General features: G+C 41.4%; 1 protein-coding gene across 3 annotated transcripts in view; it reads left to right on the top strand.

The window, feature by feature from the left end:
- Positions 1-7,183: 7,183 nt before the first annotated feature.
- LOC117051375 (protein argonaute-3) overlaps positions 7,184-19,449 on the top strand; it is a 44,988-nt gene continuing 32,722 nt past the window's right edge. Inside the window, exons 1-2 of one of the 3 annotated variants that reach the window (XM_033157713.1) lie at positions 7,184-7,631; positions 17,879-18,050. In XM_033157713.1, coding sequence (XP_033013604.1) covers positions 7,613-7,631; positions 17,879-18,050 — 191 coding nt within the window. In that variant the 5' untranslated portion in view covers positions 7,184-7,612. Of the gene's footprint in view, positions 7,632-17,878; positions 18,051-19,449 lie in introns of those variants that run through there. The other 2 variants (XM_033157710.1, XM_033157711.1) reach the window with 2 other exon arrangements.

The raw sequence follows: 19,449 nt of genomic DNA, 5'->3' as shown, positions 1-19,449 counted from the left end.
ATGAATGAATAAATAAATAAATAATAATAACGTAAGGCACCCCCAGCACTTACCACAATGCCGAAAAGGAAACTTGTCTTCCGCCAGTTTAAAAGTGGGATAGCTGCTGCCCTTTTAATGCAACAGTCGCATACTCAAATGTGGGCGAGTGCCTTACTGCAATGCTGCAAAATGTTGATGTTCGTTCACCTTTCAAAGGAAAAGAAAAGCAAACCAAGGATACTCTTGTCTCGGTGGTGGTCCAAAAAATCTCCATCTTGAAGGTATTAGGAGTTCTTCTTTTTTTCTTTTTAACGTTCACAAAGCTTTCAGTTTCATGTTAGCCTCACAGCCTCGCGATGGGTTAAAATTCTGTGCACTTTTAACATGACATATGAATTTGGAGAGCTGCTGATAAAACCTGTTTTTGTTCTTTTGTTTTTATTTGATGTTGATTTTATTGTTCCTGATGTATTTCTTGAGTGGATTTTTTTTTTTAAATTTTAATTTAAAAACTACATTTCTAACAAGCGGAGTTTTGCAAGAGGAAGAATGTTTTCGCCTCCCCCATGAGCACAAACGAGAAACTCCATTATCAATTGATGTCCTGACTTTTTTTTATATGCCGATGAATTTTTTTATTACCAAGTGTTATTTTTATACGGTGCCGAGTCTTATTGCCAAAACTTGCTCAAATCACTTATATATTATCAGCGTTTACATCACAATATTCCCCCAGCAGCCCCCTCATACTTTGGAGTTTTCCTATAGCATATGTGGTGGGTTGTGCTATGAGATTTTTGCTTGCTTTGGCAGCATGTGTACTAAAATGCAAGTGATAGAGATTAGTGAGAGGCTGGCTGCTTTTCCATTAATTGAGCTGCAATCCAGAGTCTTTATTTTTCTTTCCTAAAGTTTCATTCTATTTTTCCTTTGCAAATAAACAAAACCCCACTTGACTCTTCCTTGGATCAGAACAACAACATGCACTTTGCTATCTATGTAGACATAGTTCGTATTCACAAGACAAATCTTTTCTGTCCCCCCCATGATGATGAATTTCAAACTTCCTACAAGAAGCTACTTGTGCTTTCAAGGCTGGAGGTTCTCTGGCATATTCTGTTATGGACACAATCTTGGCATTTTAGTACAAAAGCAGGCATGTGGCGAGAGAAGGAAATGTCACCTATACTCAAGCCACATTGTCTCTTCAGATTATTATCTTAAACTGCTAAAAACTTTTTTTAAAAAGGAAGGTTGAACCTGCGCAGCCATGCCACTCTCTTTGTAGGCGCACCCCTTAAAGCATATGCTTTGCAGCTTGTGAGGCAATGCTGATTTTACCACTCAAGCTTCGAGTGTCAAGTCAGGTATCCCATCCTTTTTATTTTCACTCCTCCATCCCACTCCCTTTTCTCTCCAAATGCCATTTGGGGGGCAGAATGTTAACCCATCAAAATGCTATGCAAAAAAACAAAACAAAACAAAACAAAAAACACACCACAGAATGGAGCATTGTTGTGTTTTACATTACTTGGGCATTATGGCTCATATTCTTTAGCCAGGTCCCAAAGAACTGCTGTAGGAATGCTCCAACGTTGCTTGTGTGCAGCTGCTGAGATATCTGACCTTGAGCATCAGATCTCCACTTCATATCATAACTGGCTTTTAGCACTTCCCCAGGTTCCAGAATGGTTCACCTGCTTCACTTGGGAAGGTGTGTGCCCTGCTTACTGGTTTTTGAAGCACAAGTCCAATGCACTATTGGCTGCACACAGTGAGTTATGCAGTTCTTTGGATCTTTGACTCTTCTCTCTTTCCCCGCTGGTTTCCTTTTTCCTCTCACTCAGCTGCTTTGTATCCCGCAAGGCTGGGAATTGCTTTGCTTTGGGCAGAGTCCGGTCAGCAAAAGCATCTGTCTGGAAAAGCTGATCTCCTTAACCAAGTGCCTGCATGGGTAAACACATTATCATCTTCCAGCATGGACCTAGATTATGAGCCCTGCGTTTTTCAGAAAGGGATGTTGGGGAGTCCGCCCCTCTTACTTGGGCTTGTGAGTGAGAATGCTTTTATTTATAAGAAGCAGCTTTTTTAGTTCTTTGCATCCCCTTCATGTCCTCTGCGCCTCTGTCTCTGTGCTTGGAGTGGGATTTGTAGGTTCAGTCACCAGCATTGCAACTAAAATATTGTGGTCCAAGATTCAGAAGCGTTTTGAGCAAAAATGACTTGGGCATTTGCAGAACCGGGTGGGGTGGGGTTGGGGAGATGGAGGGAATCTGAGAAATATTCAGCTTTGTTAAAAAAAATGCTTTAAAACAAACACAAACCTCCAGGACTTGAATTGTTATCAATGGACTCTCTTTTTCAGATTTTTGCACTCCGCCGTTAAGTAGCTGCTTTGAATGAATTGGTGTTGGCATAACCTAATGAGACGGGCAGCTAGGGCAGGCTTTGCCAACCTGGTGCTCTCCAGTTTTGCACTGCTTTGAGTTGCCTGGGGATTTATAGTGCAAATCATCTGGAAGGCACAAGGTTGCTGAAGGTTGAGCTAGAGGAAACATACCTGTTTCAAAGCGCTTTCTGGCCCATCCTTCACTTCTCCCTCCCACCCACCTGGTGCATGCGGATTTTCACTAAGTGCCGTAAATGATGTCATTGCTGCGCCCTCTATGGAACAAAGTTTCTGGGTTCGGGGTATTTCCCCGCCCTCCCTTTAGATGTTCTACTTACTGAGTTAGATCTTCCTGCATGTTCTGTGTAATGGAGGCTCCCTGTTCCATTCCTGCTTAGGTTTGGCAAAGCTGTGTATTATGTCCCCTTGATAGTCCACGAGAGCACATAGCAGGAGGTGGCATTCTTTTTTTTTGTACCACAGACTGTGTCCACTTTGGGGGGCATTGCAAGGCTACCAATAAGATATTGAATACACATTTTGGAGCATTTAACCTTGCACCTTAAGTCTGTCTCTTGTCGCTATGTTGCCCTTCTGCAGCTGAAAATGTTGCCAAATTCTCACAGGGGTGTGTGTGTGTGTGTTTGTGTTTGCGTGTGTGTGTGTTTGCGTGATGGTTGGGGAGGCAGCATAATTATGTAGCTATCAGTTGTTGGCTCTTGTTTTTTTATTTTACCTGCACTGCTGCTAGTTCCAATGTAATGCTTATATTTGAGCAAAAGACACTGGGCTGGGTGGAAGAGGATGATGAAGAAGGCAAGAACGTGTGCCACAAAAGATTGCAAGGAGTAGTACAAAAACTGGACTGGGATTCAAGGTGGCCCTTAGGTTTGTGCCAAGGGGCTTATATGAGCCCAGTGAAATATTTAACCACCACCACCCCCGCCAATTTTATAAACTGCAGACCCCAATGTCATGTCGAAAGCTACTGTTGACATACTTCTCGGTTTCTAAAGCAACTTGCCATACAGCATAAAGGGGCTGTTACCTGTGGAGAAATTATTCTTAAATCTCCCTTGGGCTTGTGGAACAAGCTCCACAGTTCTTGGGGACTTTGGCCCACACATGTTTATGGCTGGGGTGGCTAACCTCTGTGGCCCTGTAGGGGTTCTCTGGACTCCAGCTTCTATCAGTCCCAGCCAGCATGGCCAATGGGACTTGCGGCCCTCCAGACACTGCTGAACTACAAGTAAGGGCGTACCAAAATGAAATTGATAGGATGTAAAATAGAGGTAGGATAACAATCTTTTCATTTGGTGGATGCAAACTTTCTGAGTTACACACCACTCTTCAGGCAGAGGATACACAGTACAGAGGGCAAAGCTGGGTAAATATGCAGTGGCATCTACATATTGTCTCTAGTGTAAATCCTTATGTGGAACCAGAGGGTCTCTTTAGTTTGGAAAACGAGCTGTTCTCATCTGAAGAATTCTATACAACTGTAAAACACGAAAAAATTCTCTGGTTACCAAACAATTGTCTGAAAAAAGGAAAGTTGTCGTGCCTGGTTTTTGTATCATAATCCTTTTGGGACCAACAAAGCAGCTTCTGTCTATAGAAAACTGATGTTGTAGGAAAGCCTAAAAGCGTCAGCATTGCAAGGATTCAACAAAGAATCCCTTTTTAATGTTCAAAGCAATTTGGCAGCAAGGTGCAAACTTGTTGTGTTGGTCCTATCTGGAGAGAAATGTGAGCAACATGGCAGAACAGCAATAAAAAAGTGAAACCCGTATCACGTGTGCACATGTAATTTTGCACTTCCAAGAAATTGTGAAAGTTTTAAACTGATGGCAACTCTGGTTTGTGTTCAAATTTTTTTTTTTTAAAGAAACTGTTACAAGGAAGCGTTGAAGTGTAAATAGAGAATGTTCACAAAACACGCTATTGGTTGGGTTTTGTTTTCTTGTTTGTGTTTTTTTAATTTGAAACTGAACATTGTATGGTCCATTTATTAAACAGATTTGAACAACTGCTGTACAGTCCTTATTGAGAGGAGCAAACTGGGACTCAAATTTTATAAAGAAAGTTTCAACACTTGGATATGAGTTTCTTCTGTAAGAAGCAGACATTTCACTTAAAGGATAAACAAAATCCACATAGAATACAGTTGTGCTTTTTCTTTTTTTAACTAACTAGGATGTCAATATTCTTGCAAGGCTGGTATTTTATTTCTTGAAAAAGGTTTGATGCCTTTGGTGTGCATAGATGGCCATGGGCATCTGGATACCAGTAAACCACATGTCCAGGTTGTAATAAATGCCCCACTGTCATATTGCATTATTATTATTTAATTAAATTTGTAAACTGCCCTTCTTGTGAAGACCACAGAGCGGTTCACAATAGAAAACTGCGAATTGAGAACAAAAATAAAAACCAATAATGACCCCCATCACGTTTAGAAGGTGATAGAATGTTAACCAGCCAAAGGCCTGATTATAGAAAAACGTTTTCTCCTGGGGTCTAAGTAAGTAATGATGCCAGGCGAGCCTCCTTGGGGAGGGCATTCCACAAATGGGGAGCCACCACCCTCCAAACCTTTCATGGAGGAGGCACACAAAGAAGAGCCTCAGATGATTGCAGGGTCCAGGCCAGTTCATATGGGGAGAAGTAGTGGTCCTTGAGGTATTGCAGTTCTGAGCTCTTGATTGCTTTATTGGTAAAAACCAGCACTTTAAATTGGGCCCAGAAACTAGAATCAATGTCATACACTCTAAACTGTCTTGCCCCTGGCTGCCAGCTGAAGTTTCTTCAGATACCTTTTCACAGTCCCTGTGACCACTCATCATTGTCTCATCACTACTCCCTGGGCTCCCACCATTCTGTTTCCAACTAGTCCATGACATTTATTAACAAAGTCATCCAATGTAGCAGGACTAGACAGTGCTCTGGACACCCCTTGAAATTCATCTGCTGCAACAGTGGAATCAAGATCCTGGTGGATGCAAGCAAATTTATTGTCAAGATGGCTTGCAAGCAAGTTACAGTGAGCTACCTGCTTCAGGCCAGACTGCACTACTTGGAAAAGCTCTACCAGATGGCACAATGAGGATACAATGGAGGTACCAAACTATGCCTTCTTTGCTGCCTTCACTGCCACTAGGTAGGCCTTATGATGAGCCCTCTTGAACAGGTGGCCCTCCTGAATGGACTGTTTAGAGGATGGACCACAACACTTCAGCAGCCTTTGTCCAAAATATCTGAGGGCGCCAGGTTGGGGGAGAATTATGCTTCTGAAGAGTTACAGTCTTAGTGAGACTGAAAATTCCTAGCCTGTCAATCCAAGCACTACAACACACTGCTTTTATTAGTTACTATTTTATAAAGTGCTGTACAAAGATTTAAAACAAGGTGGTTCCTGCCCAGAAGTTTAGAATCTTAAAAAACACACACAAGGATACTGAACCAGGTTGCCTGTTCTTTATGCATTTGACTGCGTGTGGCTGTGGGTTAAACCACAGAGCCTTAGGGCTTGCCGATCAGCTCCTGTTGCTTGGTCCCTGCTCCTGCCAACCTAGCAGTTTGAAAGCACGTCAAAGTGCAAGTAGATAAATAGGTACCACTCCTGCGGGAAGGTAAACTGCATTTCTGTGCACTGCTCTGGTTCACCAGAAGCGGCTTAGTCATGCTGGCCACATGACCCGGAAGCTGTATGCCGGCTCCCTTGGCCAGTAACGCGAGATGAGCATCGCAACCCCAGAATCGGACACGACTGGACCTAATGGTCAGGGGTCCCTTTATCTTTACCTTATGTGTCTCTTAAGAGAAATAGTCTTGTTATTTTCAGGCAGAGACACTGCAAGTGTGAAAGCCATACATCTTTTTACTCTGGGATGGGAATGTTGCATTCAGAGTTGTGGATTCAAGCCCCACATTGGGTGAAAGATCCTGCATTGCAAGGGGTTGGATTACATGACCCTAGTGGTCTCTTCCAAGTTTACAATTTTACGAAAACTCAATACAGTTTACGAAAAGAATAAATAAAGGTTAAAAACAAGCAATTAAAATAAGTAAGCTAAAACTATATTAAAACTACATGTAATTCTCTGCTTTTATTAATTAAAAGCAAACTAACATTTTGTATATAGTTATAGCCGTCTAAAACTTTAAGGCAGTTAACTAACCGAGAGTTTAACTATTAAAAATATTAAACAGATGCGGAATTTAAGTCTCATCCTTACCTCAAATAACACAAGCCGGGACTCGAACCCGCGGCCTTTCGTTCATTTACCCCAGGCATAGGCAACCTTCGGCTCTCCAGATGTTTTGGACTACAATTCCCACCATCCCTGACCACTGGTCTTGTTAGCTAGGGATCATGGGGAGTTGTAGGCCAAAACATCTGGAGAGCCGAAGGTTGCCTATGCCTGATTTACCCCATAACCGTTCTTTCCTTTCGCTTGTTCCCGCCTCCACACGGCCCTAGCTCCGCCTCCTAAATTTGCATTCGCCGAGGGCTGCCTTCGAAGTAGAGCGGCAACTCTCGTAAGCATGCGTACTGCGTTTAACAACAACGCGAGCGGGACTAAGCGCGAACTTGCGCGGGGTTGAGGTAGAGCGAGAGAGGCTGAAGTAGGAAAAGAACTTCCGGCGGCCAGAGGTGGTGGAGGAGAATGCACGCATGCGCGTGAGCTGTTGAGTTAGTCAGGCCCCCTCCCCCCTCCTCCCTCCTGCTACAGAGTCAGAGTCATCGTAGAAAGACTACAGAGATAGTCTTCGCCTCAGAGCCGAAAAAGGGAGGAGGGAGGGAGGGAGGACGGCTTCCGGTAGAGAGTGAGGCGCATGCGCGCGCCTGCGGGCACCCGGGGACTGGTCCCTCCAGAGCGAGGCTCAGTGTGTGCCGAGTGGAAAGTCGGGTTTCTCAGTCAGTCAGTCAGTGGAGAATGGAGCGAGCCGGGGCTGCGGGCGGCCACGCAACTTCCGCTTCTTCACCCGTCACCGCAGCCCGAGACTAACTGACTGACTGACCGACCGCCCGTGGGCGGCTGGGGAGGGAGAGTAATAACCTGAAAGACTCGAGTTGGCTGCGTTGTGTGAAGAGGAGGTGCCGCTGCCGTTGTTGTTGCTGCTGCTGTCTCCGCAGGCCCGGCCGGACCGGGACGGCGCCAGGAGAACGACGTGGGGGACCCGGCAGGAACCGTACCGGCACCCGTAGCTTGAGAGTGGCCGCGCCAAGCTCCATGAATGGAAATCGGCAGCGCAGGTGAGGCGGAGGCGACGCCTGACGGGACGCTCCACTCTTTAAGAGCCGCTCGAAACGCTTGGCGTGGGCTTGATCTTGACACAATGGGTGGACTCGGGGAGGGAAGTTTCGGGGAGGCGGTTGGGCGGCAGTTCCCGAATAACTGACCTTGAAGTTATGGGGCTGGTGGCAAGTGTGTAGCTTGGGCTTCATGGTGACTGCCATTTGGGTATGGAGACAACCCGGGGCCCTGGGGTATTTTCCTCATAACTAAAAATAAAATAAAATATGCGGACGAAACACAACAAACTGCATGAAGTAAAAGTCCTCTGTGGCCCAAAATATTGTTTACTGATAAGTTCCACTTAACTGAGTGAAGTTGAGCTTATTCCTAAATGCATTTAGGGTTGTAGCTTGAGGACCAATCCTATACTCTTGAGATGTCTATAAAATCAGTAGTTGGATAGGACCAATATGTCAGGCTTTGTGTGTGTAAGAGCTTGTGGGTAGGTGGACCTATGGAGAAGCTTAGGGACATGCGGGTCTGAAATCTTGAACAGAATATGGGGGGACTGGTGTAGGTGTTTTTGCTTCAGCAGGTGCTTGTGGGGCAGCTTGGACCCAGAATATTTTATATGTAGCAGTGGAGCAAGTGGCTTGATTATCATTGTCATTGGGGTAGAAACTTGGAATAATTGTGAGGTAAATGTGTTTCTGATTTGCAGTAGATACTATATAAAAGCACATGTTTGCTTTGGTAATTTATCTATGCTAAAAAATTATTAGCTTCTTGTAACCTACGGTTACCTGAAAAATCAAGAAAAGCGTGACATCACTGATCTTGAGAAATAGTAGTTCCCCCCTGTGTATTTGTGCCTGACCTCAGGTGAACCCTGGTATGGTAGACATGTATAGCTTGTCTAGACATCAGTATTAAATTCAGAAAGTTGCTCAAATTTTGCAGAATATTTGTAAATCCTACTTGTCCACTTGAAATGAGTTTGGGTGAATCAGGTAGTTTAGTGGCTGAACTGAAAGAAAGGACGCTTCCTGAAAGTTTGGGAGTCATTTGAATAGCTAGCTGCCTTGAGATATTTGCTTTTCTGGATTATCAAGTGGGATAGATTCCTGTTCTTTCACAATAATTTCTTTCAGTTTGTTTATAAACATAAGCAGCTGTGTTTTTTTTTGTTTTTTTTTTGTTTTACCAAGCCATTATTGAAAGAGTTATTTAATTTTTTAAAATATGGACATGTGTTTGAATAAGTGTTTAAGCAATACTAGCATTGGATCCTAGGCATATATGGCCTGAGGTCATATGAAACAAGCATTCCTGGTCGGTGCTATATATGTCATTTTTAGTACTGCGACAGAAGAAAAGTAGGATTTAATGTACTAAATAAATAGCTACTTGTGTCTGAAAATACTTGTGCTGCAAGTTAAATTCATTGGTTAGATCATACACACACCAAAACAATCAGTTGCAGAAACACCCCCCCCCCAAACTGCACTAACGTGTAACTTTGTATCTCTAGTGCTGCTTAAGAATTTATAACTGGAGCCTGAAGTTATTACTGACAGTGTTGACCAATGAGTGCAAACGGTTGGATTTTCATGTTACAATGTTAAATGATAGCCACAGCATTTATTTTCTTAACACTTTTGAATCCTTCCATTTTAGATTTCTAGCTGTTAAATGCTACTAGCTTTAATACCATTCTTTAAGATAGGGTGCTTTGATTCGCAGCTTTAGCAGCTAAATTATTTTGAAATAAAAGTTTTACTAGCTTGATAGGGCACTTATCTAAGATAGCCTTAGCACTCAGGTGGAAAATTGTAATGCCATTTGATACAAAGATATATAAAGGTGTGTTGCTTTGTAACTTTGGGTTCAAGTATTAAGGGGAAAAAGTAAGTGTGTGTTATATGCCTAATACAGAGATAGACAACTTAATAAGTTTTTGCTGTTTTCTTCCACTTTGCAGGACACTGTTGAGTAACACTTTTAGAATTTGTTTGGCTTCCTAATGAAGAATGGTGATCTAATTGTTAACAGTCTGTATGCATAGTGGTCAGTAATGCCACATGTTAGACTTAGTGATATGTACATTCTTTATATCCCTTCTTACTGTACAAAAAATTCATCTTATGATTTTTAATGTGGAGAATTGAACATTATTAATCCTGGAAAGAAGATATTAGTATAATTGCAGAACTGTGTGTCCCTAATAAGGTACTGAAAAAATCAGGAGACATTTGGCTCTTTAAGTCTGTGATTTTAAGCATCAGAGATTAGGTTCCAAGTAAACATGGCTAAAATAATGACTGCAAATCTTAAATTCTGCAAGCCTCAACTAGTTTATCTGCCAGTTGCACCCTCCCAAAAACTACTGTTATTTTCCTCTAACTTTCATATGGTTAATAATAATAGCATTAATACTATATCATACCTTGTATACAGAGTCAAAGTCATGTGGGATTTCCCCAAAGTTTCATTTCTGAACCATTTTCTTACAATTCCTTTCAAGTTCTCTCTGCTTTCATTGTCTCTGTACATTGGGGAAATGCCATTAACATTTGTTTTCTAGAGAGGCATACATTGCTGTTTGATGGACATAGTAGCAGTGATAGTTATATGCTACCTCCAGGGTCAAAGACAGCATGCCTCTAAACAAACCTGTGACTACAGAGCAATAGTAGGAGAGGATGCCTGTGGGCTTCCCATTGACTTCTGGTTGTTCATTATGGGAAACAGGATGCTAGATTAGATGGATGACTTGATCCAGCAGGGGTGGTCTTATGCTCTTATATCTTGCAGGTAGCCCTTCTTTAATTTTGTCACAATTGGATATTCAATTCCAATATGTCATTATAAAAGCACTAGAACACAAGAAATGGTGCCTGGGTTTGCTCCACTTGCTCCTCTACACTCAATTCCTTTTCCTTTTGTGTCTGTTTTTAGATTGCAATCCTAGGCAGGGACTCTCTTATGAATGTCATTTGTAATTGTAAGCCACTCTGGGAGCATTTTTTGGTTGACGAGTGTGACAAAAATGCAATGAATAAATAATTTAAGAGGTCAGTAAATACTGAGGGGAGCGGGACTAATGTTTCTGATTTCTGAATACAGTTTGGTTTTATTATGCATATTTTTGACATAAGGTTGATCATATTATTATCCAAATAATGGATGCACAGAGAAGGTGGGCTTTGTGGTGCTTAATTCACCCCACCCCCCAAAACAACCTTGGCAATAAAGTCAGAGGATCTAAAGCTGGCTCTGTGGAAGTTTTGACTGTCACAGGAGGAAGATAAAAAGATAAAGCTACTCAGGCAGCTAGGGGATTTTAGTAAAAAATATTTAATTGGTGTTTAACATGTTTGTGGGTGTAGCTGAGGATAGTTTGCAAAGCAGAGTTCTCCATTTAGCTTTCTGGGGAGTTCTGTGAGTCACTGGTATAATTGATCATCTATGTTAAACCTACATCTTAAAATAATTAACTTCATTCTAATGGTCTGAGTAGCTTCAGAGAAAAATGTTTCATCAACCTTTGGAAAAGATCTACAAAATATTCATTGTGTGCATCTGGAAATGCAGCAGTTACAAGAAAACCAAGTTAGACCATAAGGGACAGGTTTGGAGATCTCTTCCTTCAGCCTTAGGAACTCAGCTGTCAGCTCTCTGTTTCTGAGTATGCAGTGTTTATGTTCAGAATTGCTGGCTGCCTAAAGGATGCTGTAAAATTTGAGATTTTACTCTGGCATCAGGTATAGAGATAAGAAGGAACATGTCACTTGCAGCATGGGTAGCACATTCAAATTTAATGCTGACGAGGTCAAAGTCCTTCGTTAGGTCTATGAAAGAGATGTATGAGGTGCGTCTCTGCTCTCAACTTTTCTCCTGCAATTGACACACTGAGAGAATCCTGTCAACTGTTGATCTTTAAACTCTAAAGGCGCATTGTGACTCTGGAAAATTGTTGGGTGTGTTGTAACTCTGTTTAAGGCAAATAGCTGGCAAGATTGACATATATGTTATGATAGATAAAAGACTTTTACTTATGTGCTAGACTGTACTGTTACACATCTTACTCTGAAGTATTTTCCCATAAGTGTGTGCACAATAATTTTGCACATGTGGGTGGGGAGACACCATAGATAAATTTTCTGCCAAGCAAGCAGAGGTTGGGTTTCCCCCTTTACTTGAGGAGATATATACAGCTGACCTTTTAGTTGTTTGGTGGTATTTTTTGTTTGTTTAATTATCTGAGTCAACTAATCTTGAGGTTGGTATAGTATTATTATTATTATTATTATTATTATTATTATTATATCCCGCCTTTCTTAAGACACCATCGACCATAACATCCTTCTGGACCATCTAGAGGGGTTGGGAGCTGGGGGCACTGTTATACAGTGGTTCCGCTCCTTCCTCCTGGGCCGTGTTCAAAAAGTGGTGGTGGGGGGTGAGTGTTCAGACCCCTGGGCTCTCACTTGCGGGGTACCTCAGGGTTCTGTCCTCTCCCCCATGCTTTTCAACATCTATATGCAGTGCTGGGAGAGATCATCAGGGGGTTTGGGCTGGGTGTTCATCAGTATGTGGATGATACCCAGCTCTACCTCTCTTTCAAATCAGAACCAGTGAAGGTGGTGAAGGTCCTCTGTGAGTGTCTGGAGGTGGTTGGGGGATGGATGGCAGCTAACAGATTGAGGTGGAATCCTGACAAGACAGAAGTACTGTTTTGGGGACAGGAGGCGGGCAGGTGCGGAGGACTCCCTGGTCCTGAATGGGATAACTGTGCCCCTGAAGGACCAGGTGCGTAGCCTGGGAGTAATTCTGGACTCACAGCTGTCCATGGAGGCGCAAGTTAATTTTGTATCCAGTGCAGCAGTCAACCAGCTCCATCTGGTACGCAGGCTGAGACCCTACCTGCCCGCGGACTGTCTCGCCAGAGTGGTGCATGCTCTAGTTATCTCTCGCTTGGATTACTGCAATGCACTCTACATGGGGCTACCTTTGAAGGTGACCCGGAAACTACAACTAATCCATTGGAAACACATCCATTTTTAAAATTCTAATACTGGTAGTTTTCATTGGGGCTGCATGCATTGCAAGGGAAGGTTTAATCCTTCCTCCCCAACTGCAACACTGGCAAAGGTAATCCCCCACCCCTGCACTACTATCAACATTAGTGGGGAGAAACTCCCATTGGTGCCAGTGAGAGCTTTTCTCTTCTAAAGCTATTAGCAGTGTAGGAGAGATGATTCATCAGGATTTTGATGTAAGGGTTAAACCACTCTTCTTTCATGCTGCAGTCCCAGTAAAAAGCATGCCTTTGTCAACCTCCCCCCCCCCGCCCCCCAAAAAACTGTCATGCATGCAAGATACCCATTTAACATCCTGTGCAGTGTGATACTGTAGTCTTAAAATGTATGTGGATGATTCAACTAACAGGGTGCTGCTAGTTTCAAGCATACATCTGTGTGCTTGTGGGATATGATTTGAGTAACTTTGTTATGCAGGTTGATCAGGAACTGAGTTTGGACAGGTTTCTGGCACTTCGTGTTATTGCTTAGATATGCTGCCTTTTGTTGAATAGAGTTCTAGAAGTTAGTTCAGTACAGTGGTACCTCGGGTTACAGATGCTTCAGGTTACAGACTCCGCTAACCCAGAAATAGTAACTCGGGTTAAGAACTTTGCTTCAGGATGAGAACAGAAATCGTGTGGCGCCAGCGCAGTGCCAGCGGGAGGCCCCATTAGCTAAAGTGGTACCTCAGGTCAAGAATAGTTTCAGGTTAAGAACGGACCTCCAGAACGAATTAAGTTCTTAACCCAAGGTACCACTGTACTCAAAGATGATTGAATTCTACCTATTGTAGTAAGGCAGGGTTTTGCATTCTGTAATTGCTGTCTTTAGCACACATCAGGATTCTAGCCTCGTTACCCACATATAGTATAACTCACACCACCCAAATTGTGTGATAGTAGTAGAAAGTGTAGGTGAGCCAGAAATGTAGGTTTCAAAGTTCCTGGAATCAAGAAATAGTGTTGCAAACTAGAAAGCTCAAGCAAGTTTACCACATGGTACAGAAAAGGGAAATTTCTTGGGTTGTTAGTTGACTTGACCTGAAAGAAAACTCAGTTTTAGGGATTGGATGGACAAAGTTTGGAAGATCATCATGGTTCATAACTGACTTGACAGATATGAGCTAACCAATAAACAAAAGCTCAAGCGAACTAATGCACATGTCTTGCTACCTACTTAGCTTTCTTTTCTGGGCTCATATTGATTCTCAACATAGGAACACAATACCTGATCACAGTACATGTATTTATGCTTTTTAGCATTTGCGGTCAGTACTCACCACCACTTTGTTGAATGATAAATGCATACATTAAACTCTAACATTAATAGTCTTATTGTTGTGTTAATACTTAAGCTCTGGTCTGAAAGAAATGAACCAGTTAAGTTCAGTATTAATATTCTGTTCTCTCCTTTCTTATAATAATATGTAGGCAGTTAACTCTTCAATGGTTTGTTTTACTTTCATTTTGTATATTTGAAAACCCTTTAATAAATGATAGGTAATATACAGTGAGACCAGACTTCTGTGTGCATAATGGAGCTTCCCTTCTCTGTCCTCTGACAGCTACCCCAAATCTGCTTCAGACAGTTGAGGACCCTCCAAAACAGAATTAGGGGATCACAGACTGCAAGGTAGAGGTGAGAGGATGGAATTCCCTGCATGCAGCACTGAATATGGGCTTTTTTAAAGCAGTATTTTCTGATCCTAGGCAAGGAACATGACACAAAATCTGTTCACTCTGCCTTTCTGAATAGGGTATTTGCTTAGCCTGTAGAACAACTTCATCCCACTCAACCTTCCAGCCCCCAGGAAAAGGCGTAGTAGTGAGAAACCAGGATTTGCTATTTGTATAAGAACTTGGCTTGGGAATACTTCTGTGTTTGCAGTGTAATTGATTTACTTAAAATTCTATGCTACCCATTAACAAAAGGTCTGTGGATAGCTCTCACAGGAGTTAAAACTGAAATAGAAAATGGAGAAGTGTAAAGAGAACTTTGACATAAACATTAAGCAGCTAAAACAGCATCAGAATAAAACCATCAACACAAAACGATTGTTTCACACAACTTAAAAAGCACTAAAATGTAAGTCTTCATTTGGTGCCAAAAAGATCCCAGTGTAGGTATAGGTGAGCCTTTCTGTGGTGGACATTCCTCAACCAAAGTGTCACTGCTAAAAAGTGGCACTGGTGACCATCCACCTGTCATTTTGCAGTGATACCTGGAGAAGGGTCTCTTAATATATTGGTGTCAGTCCACTTGTGCAATGGGAGTTTCCTTTTTTCTCCCAACCTCCCTCCCTCAGTCTCAAAATCTGCTCTGGATGAACCTCGAGTAAATGGAGGGTATGTAGAGTTGTAATGAGGTAAGAGAGGAAGGGGAAGTCTAATTGCATCTGCTGGTATAACATTCAATATTACCTGATCTTAGGGTCTAGGCAGTTATAATATGGGAATAGACAATAATTTAGGTAATGTATTATAAACACAATCCATATTGTAGCAGAGATAAATGTGGCTTGTATAACTTTATTTCTTTATATTTGAAAACTTTTCAATAAAATATTAATACCAAAAAGAGATAAATGTGGCTAATTACCTATATAGTTGTTTGACTTGCTTGATTTTTGTTATGTCCATACCTTTTGGAGGCCTTGGCGGTTAGGATTTGTGATGAGGTTGGTGTATAAAACAAGTCACTTTAAAATGTTTACTAAGCAATTTTCATATGTGATATGAGTCTGGTCTTGTGTTTATTGTGTTTTGTGAAAGCTTTTTCCTATACAGAGCAGCTTGTATATAGCCCCTGAAACAGTGGGCATGGCAGATTTTAATGTAGGTAAAAAGAAACATGATGCTATTTTATCTATGATTTGCTTTTCTCCATATACAAGATATAAATTAACAGCTGATGTTAGAAGGTGGGAGCATACACAATTTCTGTCAATGAGTAGGTGTGAGAAAGGCGGGAGTTCCTCACATCTACATATGATGACATTTGTAGGTTGACTCATTCCAATAACTCCAAATGAGTTTCCAGTATTTATCTTTTTGAATATGTTTCTTTTTGTTTGAGACAATGTTAGTGAAATGAGAAGTGATAATATTATTTCCTGTACAGGGAATTTCTACAGAAAATGCTAGAAACGGAAGAGGCAATGTTGCTGCCTGCATAGCTAGATATGCCTGATTGCACCTCTTGAAAATGCATCCTCCTCCTGTTTTGGTAGTATTGGCTTTCTATTAAATACTTAAGTAACTGAAGCTGATTGCTGTGAGTGGTGAAACTTCTAATTGTCTCAGTAGATATGCTTCACTTCTGGTTTCACTGTCTTTCAGCCCCATCTGCAGTTTTGCTAATCTTTGTATGACCTTTTCTTTTTTAAAAAAAAAACAACAACAACAACTTGTGCTTCAAAAACATAGGAACTAATTAGAATGTGGTAAATTACATAGGGATTGACAGTTAGCTCTCATCTGGTGGGTTGAATACAATGGTACCATTCCATGAACTGAATGAGTCCTCCAGTAATGGAAAGAACTTGGATCCAGCAGAGGCTCCTGCTCACAAAATGGTGGTGGCGGAGTGGTGATTTTTGCCAATTCTTGCTTGCATGCTGTTCTAGAGGGTTTCCCATTACTTCAGAGCTGATTTGGAGGAACTGCAAGGCGGGGTGGTGGTGGTGGTTTGACAAATCACCTCTTCAGTTAAATAAGCAGGAACCTCTTTTGGATCCAACGGAAGGGCACTGTTGGATGCATTCCTGCATTCTCTCTTTTTTGCAATGCCATATTGCCAAAAGATAAATTTGTTTATTTACACATATTACACTTTTAAGAAGCTAAGGAAATTTGGAATGAACTTTGGAAACTCTTTAGCTTTCTGAAAGTTTAGGTAGATCTAAGATAGTGATGAGTGTGGAAAATATGAAGAGGATGAAAGGGAAACTGGTGGAATATTAGCTTTCTCACCTTGGCATATTGATCATGCTGTCAAGGAACCAGCGCAGAGGGATTGCAGAAAGTGTTAATTAGATGCATTAAATGCAGCATTTATAATAGTACAGTGGTACCTCAGGTTATAGGTGCTTCAGGTTACAGACGCTTCAGGTTACAGACTCTGCTAACCCAGAAATAGTACCTCGGGTTAAGATCTTTGCTTCAGGATAAGAATAGAAATCATGCGGCGGCACGGCAGCAGGAGGCCCCATTAACTAAAGTCGTACCTCAGGTTAAGAACAGTTTCAGGTTGCGAATGGACCTCCAGAACGAATTAAGTTCTTAACCCAAGGTACCACTGTAGTAAGAAAGTTCAGCAACCTTTCATCAGGCACTGATGGGACCATACTGGAGAATACTGTGTTAACAACTGGCCTTCTATGACGTACAGCTGATGAAAACCCCAAAGTTGAAATTGTTAATTTGGGGTTCTCATCAGCTGTACGCCATAATCATCACAATTATAACAAATAAAGGCTTGACATATCTCGCTTTGCATGTCATGAGTCTATCTCATATATTAGTTTCACTTTTTAAGTTGAATTACTGAAAGAAATGAACCTTTCCACAATATTCTAATTTTTCGAGTTTCATCTGTACTGTTGTGAACAGGAATTTTTAACTGACAAATATGAAAGATCAGAAAAGAGAAGGTCTTCTTTGTGTTGATGAGGAGATGAGAGTTTGTTCGTCTCAAATTAGATCTAATATAAATGAGATTACCAGGCACAAGCAAGCTTACACCTCTCACTGAGTTTGTATGCATGCTTAAGGTTTGCCTGATCACAGAAGAAAACTTTCCTTTAGGTAAGGTTGGTTAGGTACAATGTGTGGGTACTAGCATTTTTGGGTGTTGTTTGGCTTGATTCCTTGAATAATTATTTCTTTGCTCTGCAAGCACATTCTCTCTGCTAATGGCATAGCTTGGTTTGAATTAAGTGGATCTGTGGCAGGGTCTGAGTACTTGGTTCTGCAAAGGGGTCAGACTAGGTGATATTTTGGGCAGGTTACCAATGTTACATGCTTCTGAGTCTCAGCAAGCTTTTTCTATATCCTTTTCAGTAACTACTTCCCCCCCCCCAGGGTCTCCTAGGGTAAACATGTTTAAATGCATTTATTTAATGTGTCTGCTACATATTGCACATTTGAAACTCTAAACTATATGTTATATTTATTTTACAGGACCCGTTGGGGCTCAGCCCCTGCTGATGGTGCCCAGACGACCTGGCTATGGCACCATGGGCAAACCCATTAAACTGCTGGCCAACTGCTTCCAAGTTGAAATCCCAAAGATTGACGTCTACCTCTATGAGGTAGATATTAAGCCAGATAAGTGTCCTCGGAGAGTGAACAGGTAAGTCAGGGTGTTTAATATTACTACATCAAACAGATGTTTGGGCTGTACTTGATGAAATTGGATGTTGGATGTTTTTGTAAGACTGTAGCTGCTTTAAGAGGTGACAGCTGGGACTAATCAGACAGCCTTGTTTGAGCAAAATATGTTCTAGTTTCCCTAGGTATTTTGCATGGTTGATGCCCAGAGCACTGTTTTAGTCTGTATCACAATACAGATTGTATTAGTTCCAGCAGGCAGAATAAGAATTCTGCCAGTCCCAGTTTTGATTTGGATTGGTTCTGTTTATGATGTGAAATGAGGCTTTACAAGCAAATTATAATCTGTAGCTTGAATGCACCTCACTTAGCCATTTGTAGAAGAGTGGCCTCATGACTAATTAAAGCAGATGCTGGTTATATTTAATAAAATTAAATTAAAAGCTGGGCTGTAAGACTTCTGTTGTGCCTCTTGTGATGGACAGTCACACCTTCCCCCAAGAGTAGCTTATGTTGAAAGTGCAGTTTGTAAATAGCATTAATATTGAGTAATGTAGGCAGAGCTTTATGATTTCTCTTAGTAATAGTTCTTCTTTAGCTTTTATTCTTGCAATGAACAGTTTGCGGAGCTTTCTTTTGTTCCCAGATCCCACCTGGCCAGTCCTCTGCATGGTGAAGTCTTCCAGCCAAGAAAAGACATTTATCCAGCCTGATGCTGTAAAGAAATGAAATGCATATTAAGAAAAGTTTAGTTTTAATTTGTTTCAAATAATGCTTCACTATGCTTTTAACTATTCAGACGCTAGCATTTTTGTGTGTGTGTGTGTGTGTGTGTGTTTAATGCTATTCTGAAAGTCTTTGCATCCAAATAAGTGAGAACTCTTTCCTGGGCCAATAGGTTAAAGATGCTCACTAAAACGCTTGACAGACTGATTTAACTTTAAAGAAAGTAACTGTCCAAAGTCCCCAGTATCAAATAGTTTTAATACTGTACTCGAGTTTTGAGATGTTGCTTTTATTGATAAGTCATACTTGGGAAGCAAATGTAAGCATGTAATTTACAGAAAAGGGAGATTACTTCAACTCTAGCTCTAGTAGATTCTGCAATATGCAGTTGGTATGAACTCATGCTTTTGTAACTGAATGATTTCATACCTGCTGAGAAGTGTCATCACCTAGTGTTTGTACAGTGTTGTGGTGGATGGCTCCCAAGTTCTTAGAATAACTTTATTTTGCATTTAAATTTTTGTTTGCTATGACCCCGTAATGTTGCTGGATGCTACTATTCAAGTATATTAAAGATACCTGCTTTGACCTTCGGGTTAGCTAATGTACAGTGGGAAATCATAGTTTATAGATGTATTGTGTTCCATTGCTATGCACCTAGTCCTCTGATACATGCTTATTCTAGAGCAGGGCCA

The sequence above is a fragment of the Lacerta agilis genome, chromosome 8 (assembly GCF_009819535.1).
Source record: "Lacerta agilis isolate rLacAgi1 chromosome 8, rLacAgi1.pri, whole genome shotgun sequence".
NCBI lineage: Eukaryota > Metazoa > Chordata > Lepidosauria > Squamata > Lacertidae > Lacerta > Lacerta agilis.
This window is presented reverse-complemented; position numbering and strand designations above follow the sequence as displayed.